Source organism: Neovison vison, chromosome 9, assembly GCF_020171115.1.
Source record: "Neovison vison isolate M4711 chromosome 9, ASM_NN_V1, whole genome shotgun sequence".
Lineage (NCBI taxonomy): Eukaryota > Metazoa > Chordata > Mammalia > Carnivora > Mustelidae > Neogale > Neogale vison.
The window spans coordinates 99833816-99845973 of NC_058099.1; the positions used below are offsets into that span (position 1 = coordinate 99833816).

The 12158-nt window shown below is 54.0% G+C and overlaps 1 protein-coding gene across 1 annotated transcript in view; it reads right to left on the reverse strand.

Annotated features, from left to right (window-relative positions):
- SHC3 (SHC adaptor protein 3) overlaps window positions 1–10585 on the reverse strand; it is an 89988-nt gene extending 79403 nt beyond the window's left edge. Inside the window, exon 1 of the mRNA XM_044266085.1 lies at window positions 10130–10585. Within this exon, the coding sequence (XP_044122020.1) occupies window positions 10130–10585 (456 nt within the window). The remainder of the gene's footprint in view (window positions 1–10129) is intronic.
- Window positions 10586–12158: the final 1573 nt, after the last annotated feature.

Sequence of the window (12158 nt, forward strand, 5' to 3'; positions counted from 1 at the left end):
GAGCAGGTTCCCCGACGTCAGGAGGCAGGCTGACCGGTCGCATGACAGGACAGAACTCTCTCTCCAATGAAGGAGTCACCGACCTCGCTCATGCAAGAAGGCAGAGGTCGGCCCTGACCCCCGAAGCACTGGTGAGCTGAGGCCTGGGATCAAGGACGAGGGCTACGGGGGCCAGACAGCCGGCGTTCTTGGCCAGACCTGCTGCCATCTGTCCCTCTGCCATCGGGGCTGTGCCCTGCCCCATGTCACATGAGGGACCAGAGGCTCAGAGGTGCCCTGGGGAAGGAGAAGGCGAAGATTCGGGCGAAGCCGTCCTCCCACCCAACGGCCAGGGGCACCCTGGACGAGCCACATGCTCGCGTGGCGGGCACAGGGCCATGTGGGCGGGTGCCGCAGGACAGCCAAAGTGGACACGTGGGCTGGCCACTAAACCAGGGGACGACCGGCCTTCAGCTTGCCCGTCTTCTTTGTGAGGGTTCCTCCCAGAAAGGGAGGAAGCTGGCCACTTGGGTTCAGCCAACCCTGCATCCAAGCTTCCTTCTCTTTCCATCTTTCATCTCACGGAGAAAATTATACTAACACAAGTGCCATCCAGGCTCTCATCAAAGGAGCCAGGAAGCCTTTGTGAGTGCTGGCTGGTGGCGTGTGTCATCCGTCTTCTCACGTATGGCAAGGACGCTGAGTCAGAGGGAGGAAGGGCGACCGGGGCTCGGTTAAAAGGAAACCACTGTGCTCCATTTCATCTGAAAATCACAGCAGTGCAAGAGGCCGCATCTGGTCTTCAAAGTCAACGGAGGCGAGGGGAGCAGTAGTCCAGAAGCACACACCAGTGCCGCCGCGAGAGCTGCATCACAGCGGACGTGCAAAGGACGCAGGGCAGACTGGCCCTCTCTATTCAGGTGTGTCCCCATTTACCCCCATGTACCACTGTCGTCCCCACTCGGGTCACTGAACTAGCTGCTTGGTCTGAGAAAGTGCCATCTGTCCCTTTGAGCATCACTTTTCCTCACTCCTCCTTCTCCCCAAAACAAGCTGGCCTGGGCCCCAGTCCTGGGCCTCTGTTGGACAGGAACACATGTTGCACCACAGGCCCTTTGCACGGAGCCAGCTGGACGCTCCTCGCCCCGAGGAAGCAGCCCTGGGCTGTGCCTGCGCTGGAGAGCCCTGGGGCTTGCCGGGAGCCGTGGCAGGACCTGCGAGGCAGCCCCCATCCTATTCCCACCACGCCGATCTCTGTCTTCTCTCTTCATCGCTGTCCGCCTCGCCGGGTTCATCCATCTCATCCATTTCTTCCATTGATTTTCTGTTTTTCATTTCATTGATTTCTGCCTTTTCCTTTGTGATTTCCTTCCTGCTGCTTTCTTGCCGTATACTTTCTTCTTTTTTGGCGTCTTGAGAAACACACTTGGGTTGTTGATGGGAGAGATGTTCTCTTCTCCCGTGCAAGCATCTGGTACCGTGTGCGTCCCTCCCCGCTCTGTTTCAGCGCACCTCGCGTACTTCGATATGTGGTGCCTTCATGTTCATTCAGTTCTGGGTATTTTTAAATTTCCTTTGAAATGTCTCCTTTGTCCTCTGTTATTTATAGGCATGATGCCTAATTTCCAAGTGTTTGGAGATTTTCCCGTTGTCTTCCTTCATGAATTTCTAATTTGAATCCATGCTGGATCTCGGTCATTTTGCTCAGGGTCGTTCTCCGGCTCTAGCTATGGTCTGTCTCGGCGGCGGCAGCATGGACACCTGATAACACGCTTCCTCTGGCGGGCTTCACCGAGCATCTATGCGTGGCCTCTGGCTCCCGCGTTTGAGTGTCTCTCGGTCCTGTATCCCCTGCTGATTCTCTGCGCAGAGCCCGGCAGCGGCTCCGGACGGGCTGTTGGAGGCTCCCATCGGCACTGTGCTAGTCCCTGTCTCGAAGTGGGCGGGGGTGACACACATCATGGCTCGTGCTCTCCGCTCGCCTGACCGCCCCTCATGAAGATCCCTTCTAGTCAACCGCGGCAGGACTCTCCCGTCTGTCTTCAGTGGCTGCACGTGGCCATAGGGTACGGACGCATCAGCGCTCACTGCCCACCCCACCCCCACCCATCTGTGACGGGACATTCACTTGGCGGGACAGGTGGCCTCATCCCCAGGGACCACTGCACCGGCCTTCTCCGTTGCAGTTCTGAGCCCTGATGGCAGAGGCTATGGCTTGAGGCCCAGAGGAGTCCAACCAGCGGCCTGTAGCGGGCAGTGGGCAGGGAGGGTGGGAGGCAGAGGAAAGTGAGCACTGAGCCTTTCAATAAAAGGAAGTGTGACTCTGAAAAACATGAATAATGCTGCTTGGAGATCACAAGGAACCGGCCGTAAGGAAAGTCCTACCCCCTTCTTTGGATCTCAGGCAAAGACGAACTCACTCTCCATTGTGTCACCGTATGACCCAAGGCCCAGATTCTCCTCAGGACAGGGCAAAACTCTAAAAATAGCTTGAACAGCCGTCCCAGCAGGTTCCTTCTATGGGCGGAGTCTTACATGAAGTCTACAGCTGGGATATGAGCAGATCAGGGAAGCCAAGAAACAGTGAGGTCCTCGGAGGAAGAAATGTTAGAGAAATGGAGGAAGGGACACATACCCTCGGGGTCCTTGCCCGATGTGGAAGGAGATCCCCCAGCAAACGCCAGCAACCAGCCAAGGGCCAGCAGCGCAAGGGCCTCTCCAGCAGATGGGGAGCTTCCCGACTCCAAGGCACCGCAGCCCGAGCCCCAACACATGGCGGCTGATGTCTCACTTCCTTCTGACCTGGGCCACCCCAGCGGACCCTGTTCCTGGGCAAACGCCAGGCCTGCTCCCACCTCCAGTGGGTATCCTGTTCTGCCTCCCCCTCCTGGAGCATCCATCAGCCCCTAACCGCCCAGACCCGCCAGTCTCCCAGGACAGGCCCCCACCCCTGCGGGAAGCCTTCCTACCCGCTCCACGTTTGCTCCGCCCTCCCCAGGCGACAGCAGCTTGCTGGCAGGAACCTGTCTCTGTGTTTCCAATGGAGCATCGTCTCCCGCTCAATGGGATCGTGTACTCCTTTGGGAAAATAGTCCTGAACCTCCTTGACAACCTGCAATGCCTTCACAGTGCATTAATGGCACCCTCGAAACATTTCCTGCATCCACTGCCCCCCGCCCCCACACCAGTCTTTTTCATAAATCTGGTGCTTTCTTTGGAGGAAGGGGCACCAGGAAGTGTTCAGGAGGTCAGCTTTCTGTGTGGAAATGTCCTGGTGAAATCTGGCTCTACAATATTTGACTTCATAATGACCACTCACGGCTCTCATTAAGGCTGATCCTCTCAACGAAAGCTTCCCATAATTAGCTTCAAAGAGAACTCGTGGGCCTGCTAATTGTGCTTGCCATCTACGGGACAGCCTGGAAGGACCCTGGCTGGGCCACGCAGACATGCCTGTTCACAGAAAGAGTAGTTATTGAGCCATTTTTTTAAATAGAAGAGAGTTCAAAATGTTCCTCTTTGGAGTTACATTCTTAATAGCCAAGTGCATGTAATAGGCCCAAGGTCACCCCCTAACCAGTCCCCTCTGCTCTGTCCAGTTCCCCTCTGGCCCTCGGCTGCCTCTCTCCCTCTGTCTCTGCCACTGTCTGCCTACCTGAGGCTCTGTCCCCAGGTGCGTCTTGGAAAGAGCTGACGGACCACCTTCCCCATAGCTCCTGGCCTCATGGAACATGGAACCCACTTAAGGAGTGACGTCCGCCCTGGAGGGCAGGGACCATTTGATTTCTGTCGGCTTCTCAAGGGTCCCAGTGGTCGGCACCTGCCAGGGATGGAGGTGAAGAACACAAAGGCCAACACACAGAGCCCGGGACCCCCACGGAGAGATTCCCAGCTCACAGAGCTTGATTAGAATGAAGGCCAAGATGGGGAGAATGTGAGCGAAGGCCAGAGGTGCATCTGGTCTGGGGGGTCCAGCTGTTTCCTGTGGCCCCAGTGATGGGGCTCAGGGGACAAGAGAGAGGGCCAAACCATGAACATCTGTGTCTCTTGCCAAGCAGCAGGACGGACTTCTGTCTGCACAGCTCAGCAGCAGAGATGCCAAGACACGTATGTTACAGAGATAAGTGATTTGCCACATTAACAGAAAAAGGTGAAAAATACCTATTTATTTCACTAAATGCTGAAAAAACCTTGGTAAAATTCAACAACTATTTCAGTTTTGAAAACTAGGATTACAGAAAACTAGGTTACAGAAAATATTTCTTAATGTGAGTTCCACCCATCACGGTGCTGGGAGGTGCAGCCTGGGGACATTGGTGGCAGGTGAAGCCACACAGCCACAGCGCGGTTTGTGGGGTTTTGACCTCAACTAAAGATCAGTCCCTGTGTGAGGCTCACCCACCCAGAGACCGCCCCTGCGCTCAGTGCCTCGTCGTGAAGACATGCCATATCCACCCCATACTGGATATCTTCTATGCTAAAAGTCAAATTTCTCTTTGTTCTTTGCTCCAGAAACATGCCCACCTGGCCATTGCTTTCCACGTCAGCTGAAACCATCTCACTTCTGAATTAAGTAATTCTATATGATTTCATGGGTCCTTGACGATGTCCCTTGAACATGCTGGGTCCTCACCGCACGTCCTCTGAACCCACGAAACATCCCGGGTAGCAGCGCTGTGCACTCTGGCCCCCCCAGCAGCACGGTCTGAACACCACAGAGCAGGCCCCTCTCTGCCAGCCCGGGGAGCAGGAGCTGTCCTGCTGTGACACCCGCCCTGACACCTGGCTGCCCCCTTCCGTGATACCCGCCGTGACACCCACTGTGACACGGGACTACCCACCTGCTGTGCCACCTGCCATGATACCCGCCGTGACACCCGCCACCTCCAGAGCCATGCCACCCTGTGGGGCTGAGGCACTGCACCCACATGAGGGGCTATGGGCTTTGCACATGCTTTGGGGCGAGCCTATTGGCTGGAAAGCCCACCTCTCTCCTCGGTTTGCACGTTCACTGCCCACGTTCTCCGCTACCAGGACTTTGTTTAAAAAACACGTATTGAGGGGCGCCTGGTGGCTCAGTGGGTTAAAGCCTCTGCCTTCGGCTCGGGTCATGATCTCGGGGTCCTGGGATCAAGCCCCGCATCGGGCTCTCTGCTCAGTGGGGAGCCTGCTTCCCTTCCTCTCTCTCTGCCTGCCTCTCTGCCTGCTTGTGATTTGTCTATCAAATAAATAAATTAAAAAACAACAACAAAAAAAACCCCACGTATTGTGCATTCCTCACCAGTAAGACACAATCAAAGATAAGCTTACACTTTTCAGGATTGAAGTATGATCAGTAGCTTATCTTCCCCAAAATAATTTTCTCTTAACACGAATATGAAAAAATGAATGAGATAATCAGTTATTTCTGGAAATATGACATTTAGTATTTTCTAACAAGAAAGAAAATCATCCCTGTCCAAAGTTATCATAAGTATCATGTGTATGTTTGTGTGCATGTGTGTGTAGGCACACATGTGTGTCTCTGTCTGTGGTATGTGTGCAGAGTGAGTGTGCTGTATAGGGCACACCCATTTAACACACGTGCTATACTGTGTCACATAAAAATAGAGATGATACACTTTCCAGATTAAACTAATAATTTTGTCTATTAATCTCAAAAGAATTCCTTAAACTTTTTCAAACCATTTAGATAATATTTACATGTAAGCCACCCATATTACGAGATTTAAAAAAAAAATTCTTACTCCGTATCAAGGAACAATTTTGTTCATCTAGAACGAAGACGGAATTCAATCAATCCCACCATGATAACATCTCCCACCGTGATAATGTCTCATGGCTATACTTAAAACAAGTTTGCGATGACCTTTGCTTATGGTGTCACGGGAATGCAGCGCTAAAACACGGGACATTTAAAGTATTCTTTTAAATGATTGTTATTTATTTATTTATTTGACAGAGAGACAGTGAGAGAGAACACAAGCAGGGGGAGTGGGAGAGGGAGAAGCAGGCTTCCCACTGAGCAGGAAGCCCGAGGACCCCAGGATCATGACGAAGGCAGAGACTTAATGACTGAGCCACCCTGGCGCCCCTATTTAAGGCATTTTTAACGACACTGAGGCAAGTGGAAAAAATACCAATTTAGAATAATTTTTAGAGTAAGTGCCGTTTATGAAGGCCATCTATAAAGAGCAATAGAACATTTATAAATAAAATGAATAATTTATACCACCCCAAATATCATCAGATTCACAAATGGGAGAAACAAAATAATTCTTAAAGGAGTTGTTGTAAAAACAAGGCTTCATTCCAGAAGAAAAACAGCCCACAGTATCAGGAGGAAAGTCTGCAGCTCTGCTTGTTAGAGTGTCCTTCAAAGAGCCCCTAACAGAGACCGCGGTGAGAGCAGACGGCAACCTGCAGACGTGCAAAGGGACCACCACGGTATTTGGCAGCGGGTCACCGTTCCTGTCTGTGTTGAGAGCGACCAGTGAGAACCCCAGCTCACCGCTCCTCACTCGGATCCCAATTCTTGCCCTGGGCACTGGAGTCGGCCCTGAATGCGGTCACCTCCTTGCCTGTTTCAAGCATGTGGCATAATGTGCTCTAAAAAGGAGCCCTTCTCCTGGGGACCCTGGGTAAGCAGTGTGCCCCCAGGCAGCCCCACAGTTACTGCCGCCCACCAGGCGGGTCAGAGTTGAACCTCAAGGCCATGCCAGCCTTCAGATGGCTCTCCTACCTTGGCTAGTGGCCTGTCCATGCCTGCCTCTCCTTCCAAAGCGGTTCACTCTGCAGGCCTGTGCGCGGAGCACCCCAACATCACCCTCGGAACCTGTCAAAGACCAGCAGCAGCCACCATGGATGCCCAGCGGTAGTCGGCTTGGACTCTGAGGCCAAGGACGTTAAGGTGGGCAGAGTGTAATCAACACAACTTCTATCCACTTCCATGTCCAGATGTGGTTTTGAGATGGAATTGTCCTGAGAATATTCATTGGGTTTTTTTGCGGCTGTTTTACCAAAAGTGAAAACCAAGGGTCAAGCACACCTAGTGTGTAAAGGACAGGCAGACCTGGGTAGGGAGAGATGGGTAGGGGGCTACGGGACCAGGCTCCCAGTAATCCCCGATGTGGAGAAATGCCAGAGACAAGGGAACATAAGGAGACCCCCTTGTTGGTCTTAAATGTCATAGAGAAGACATTTTCATGATAGCTCCAAGCTGACCACTGAAAGTAACCAAAAGAGACTGGTGTTAGCAGTGGTGACCTCAAGAAGACTTAAGTTCCCTGGTCAATTTGCTGTGAAAGACCAGCCCTAAAAGCCCACAGTGGCCATGCCTTTGGGACCTCCTCACTAGAGAGAGCTTTTTTCTTTCCTTCTGGTTCTCACCTTCACTTCATAAACTTTCACTTCTCTACCCTTCTACATCCACGAGATTCAGCCTTGGGCTCCGTGAGACGGGAGCGTGCACCACACAACGCTAGGAGGGTACAGAAGTCCTGCCAGCGAGGCCTCCTGATGCCCATCCAGCTCTGCAGTCTGCATCTGGGGGAGCCCAGGGTCCTGGACGTGTCAGCGGCAGACTCGCTGGGGGCACGCAGGACGAGTGAGAGCCCCTGAGCTCAGAATTCTGCTGCTCGGGAGCGTCTGGTCTATGAACTTCACACCCTTCACTAATGAAGACGACAACCTGCTGTTGGAACACTGATGTTTCCTAGGTCAGCAGCCCCACCCCCAGACTCCCTCACAGTTTCCACTCCCGTCTAAGCAGATGGAGTGGAAATATTTTTCAATAAAAATCGTGCAGACAGCATCCTCGGAGTGCCATAGCAGGTATGTCTACGAGGGGGATATCCTGTAATTACACAGCATATGGGTTTTCCAAAAAATAGGAAAACATGGGGGGGGTCCTTAATTTAGAAATAAATTTAAATCCAAGACAATCATGAGTTCTTCCCCAAACCCTCAGCCTTCAGATTGACAGCTGCGGGGCAGGCATGTAATAAACATTGCCTCTTTCTCTCTACCAGTGAGAAAAAAGCCAGGATACTGATAAAATTCTTCGAAGATCGGCAAGCAATACCGAGTTAAGAGGTTTTTTCCCGCTTTTGTGATTTTTCCAGAGAGTAAGTCCATGATGTTCAACTCAACACAGGCAACGCAGAAATGTGCCCCAGCAGAGCACCGTGGGATCATGGGAATCAAGTGTGCGCACGGGACATTGTCCTTAGCGTCCGACCCCCATGCTGTGTGCTTCCAAAGTTCTCTGGGGAAGCCTGAGCTGATGTCCCCGCGACCACGGTTCACGGCACTGAGCACTAAGCAGGCACGCTAGGTGCCCTCGGGCACTGCCACCATTTACTGGGGGCACGATCGTGTGATTTCCCACCCCCTCAAACGCAGAGGCTCAGGCCAACCAGCTTCGGCCCACGGGAGCTCTGCTGTGGCCGGGTTCACAACCTCACACCAGCAGGTTGGCCTCGCAGCCCCGACTCGCTCGCTCGGCTGCAAAGCCAACCACAACTGACCTTTGGAGCGAGTCGCTCCTCAAAAAGCAACAGCAAAGCCCTAAGCCAAGGGAATGATTTTATTTTTTTAAAGGAAAACTTTAAAGGCATAAGTTTAAGAATTCTCTCTCCGTTTGAAAACTACCTCCTATGTTCAACATGACAGGCATAGAGAGAGAGCTTTGCCAAGGTCTGTCTATTTTAAAGGTAGGCTCTTTTTCTGGTGCTTTTTTGTGTTTCTTTTGTTTGTTTGTTTCAGACAGGAGTCCTGCTGGCCCACTGGAAGTCATCTACTCCACCATGGTTTCGCCTCAACGTTCTCAGGATTTTTTGCTTGATTCTTTTTTCGTTTTTATTTTGGCTCCTGGTTATATAATTTTAAGAAGGACCACAAGGAGAATATTCACTTTCTTTTATCATAAACTCAAGCAGGCATGCATATTTCATGCCGATCTCCATCCCTTCTGTAAAGCAAATTGGTCCATTTCAGAAGGGAAGATGAAGACTCAGAAAGCAGCCTCAAACGGGTAACAAGCCCCGTTTCTGCACCGGGGACCACATTCCTTTGTCAGGTCTATTTAGACAGTTAAAGATAACCCACAGCTAACCTCTTCCTCTAATAATTTGGGCTCCAAACGGCCAAGATGCAACATTTCACCCGAGGCTGGGTCTGCTGAATATCTGAACGGAGTCCATGGCTGATGTGTGGAGGCTAGACACCCTGGCAGGCTTCTCCGCGCTTGACGACACACCGGGGACAGTGTGTGGGTCTCACCGCTTTTTAAACGCATAGCCCTGCCTTGGAGTGACCTGACAAAGGAGAGACTCCCAGCCCTTGCCTCGGTCTGGCAGATGTCTGCCTGGCCACAGGGCGCAGGGACAGCTCACGACTACCCATGAGGCAGGAAGACATGACTGAGAGGCAGGCCCGAGGACGGGGGCTGGGTGCTGGCTCTTTCAGCATCCCAAAATATTTGTACAAGGGAGGAATTTTATGGACCACATTGGGCATGATTGTATAATTCTTTGTGTTGGAGGAAAAACCTCCTTTCCAGCCAGCAGCTCCAGGCCCCATGCTTTTAGCCTATTTAAAGGGAAGGCTACAGCCCCAGGGAAAAACAGTCCCAAATTCTCTTCTACTGCTGTGAACCAAAAACCCTTAGGTATGGAAGGAATGGCAGACACACCGGAGAAAACGTTGCTGGGTAGGAAAGCACTACCCACTTACATAAAGCAAGGCAGCCTTTGGCCTGCACTGCTAGGAGCTGCGGGAACCGAACCACCCACCCTGCCTCCTGGAGCAGACACAGCAAAAGTAGTGACACCCACTGCGTTTCTCAGGACAGGGCTATGCGGTCCTTCCAAGTGTGTTCACTGTATGGGCCTGATGCCCACTTCCCCGGGACAGGGGCCCCTGCCCAGAGGGCCAATGGCCGGACACATGGCACAGCCAGTGGCCAGGGAAGTGGAGCCAAGGAGAAAGCAGGCCAGAGTGAGGTCACCCACGGCAAAGCTTCTCTCCACGGCGCGCAGCGGGCGCGTTGGCAGAACCCCGGCCCCGCGGCCCCGCGAGCAGGCCAAGAAGGAGCGCTCGCCTCCCAGCCTCCGCGGCGACCCACCCTGCGGCCCGCGCCCGCACCCACCTTGACGACGTAGGTGACTCCGGCCCCCAGCACCTGGTCGCTGGCGTGCGGGGCGCGCGGCGGCGGCTGGTCGCCGGGCCGGCCCTTCCTGGCGGCGCGCATGGCCGGGGCGCCGGGGCCGGGGGGCGCGCTGCCGTCCGGGGCGGCCAGGCTGGGCGCGCTGCAGCTGCCCGAGAGCCGCGCGCCCGCCCGCGCCCTGGCCGCCGAGCGCCCGCGGAGGCCCGAGCTGGAGAGTTTCAGGTGGGACACCTTGTGGAGCAGGTGGCCCAGGCTGCCCGGCCCATCGTCGGGCGCCCGGCGCAGCGCGTCTCCGGACACCAGGTAGGGGGCCGCCGCCGGGGCCGCGCGCGCCGCCGAGACCTTGCCGCCGCCGCTCACCGACAGGTTGTGCAGAAGGTCGTCGACCGATGTCACCGAGTCATTCCTGAAGCGGTTGTACTTGGTGCGTGGAAGCATGCCCCTCCGTGGGCTGGCCGCATCCGCCCGGGCGCTGCAGGGGCGAGCGCGGCGGCCCGGCGGGACGCGGCGGCCGGGACAGCGGGGGACAGCGGCGCCGCCTCCCCGCTAGCGGCCCGCGCCGCCGCGGCCGCGCAGCCCCGGCCCCGCGCTCGGCTGCGGAGGGCGGCACGCTCGCGCCGCTCCAGGCATCGCTTCCGAAGGGGAGCGCCCAGCGGCTAGGGCTGCGCACAGCGAGAGCGTGACTCACTCCAGAGGAGACCCTTCTCAACAAAGGCCCGGGGAGCGCTGCAAATCACTTCCTGTAGCGCACACACGCGCACACACACACGCGCGCGCACACACACACACACACACACACGAAAGAAAGAAAGAAAAAGAAAGAAAAAAATGCATACACCCACTGACTGCACACTAGAGCCAATCAATTCTCAAACTGCCTTTTCTACCTTCCCAGAGATTCCCTTCCGACCTTTGGTTGCTCGCCTCCCCATCCCCCGACTCAGCATCTGTGCCAGAGGTCAGTCCGGTCCCTTCGGACGGTCAGATGAACTTTCTGAAACCCCTTCTTCTCTGCTAAGGCTTCCTGTCCCCCGCTCAGCCCTCCGTGGGGGCCCCTGAGTGTCTGACAGCCATGAGTTAAAATGTGACGAAGCCTTTTTAAGAATAAGATCTTCAGCGGATCCTCATGAATTCTGATTTGGAAAGCACCAGCAATTGGTGAATAGCCAAAAAAGAAAAATGAACAGAAAAGAAAAGAATATTTACTCCCAGGTGAACGTAAAATACCAATTTCCTGGGTTTTTCTTTTTTCAAGTCAGCAGAGCAGCCATGACAAGTGTCTTTGTAGCAATGCAGCTCCTCCAAAAAAAAAAAAAAAAAAAAAAAATAGAAGAAGAAGAAGAAAAGAAAAAAGAAAGAAAGAAAGAAAGGTCTGCACAGAGCTGGTGAGGATGTGTCCCCTGCTAAGGACAACAGCCTTCCTCAGTCAGGGCTGGGTTGAAACCTGCTTCCAGAAAAGAAGAGGACCTCTCTGAGGAATGGTAGCTGGCTCCAGACATCCATTCCAAAAAGGGGGCTGGGCTTGAAGCTTTATCCCAATTGAATGTGCTCGAGGTCTGGAAAAATGCCTACCAAACGTACAAATACATTTCAATGTCCCTTCTGTTGCTGCCTTGCAACCCTGCATGAAGGAAGGAAAAAAATGCAGCTGCTCTGGTTACACAGAAAATCCGTTTCGGGAGTCAGGCTCCGCTTCGAGGGAGAGGCGAAGGCCTCCTTCCTCTCAGCGAGGACAACGGGGCGTTGGCGGCCCCCAGAAGGTCAGCGGAGACTCAAACCCTCTGAGCCCTTGCACTCGGGGCTCTGCCGGTCTCCGCCATGCTTGGAGATAACCCACCAGACACAGAGAAACCACCCTGTGCAAATTGCCACGCAACTCTGTGCAAGCAAATAAATTTAGCTCCAGCACCCTGCCTTCTCCCACCCACGACTAGGCGTGTGCCCCCGGAGGCACCAAACCCAGCAGAACTTTATGGCCCAGGTGCCCGGAGGGCGTCTCCTGGCCGGCAGG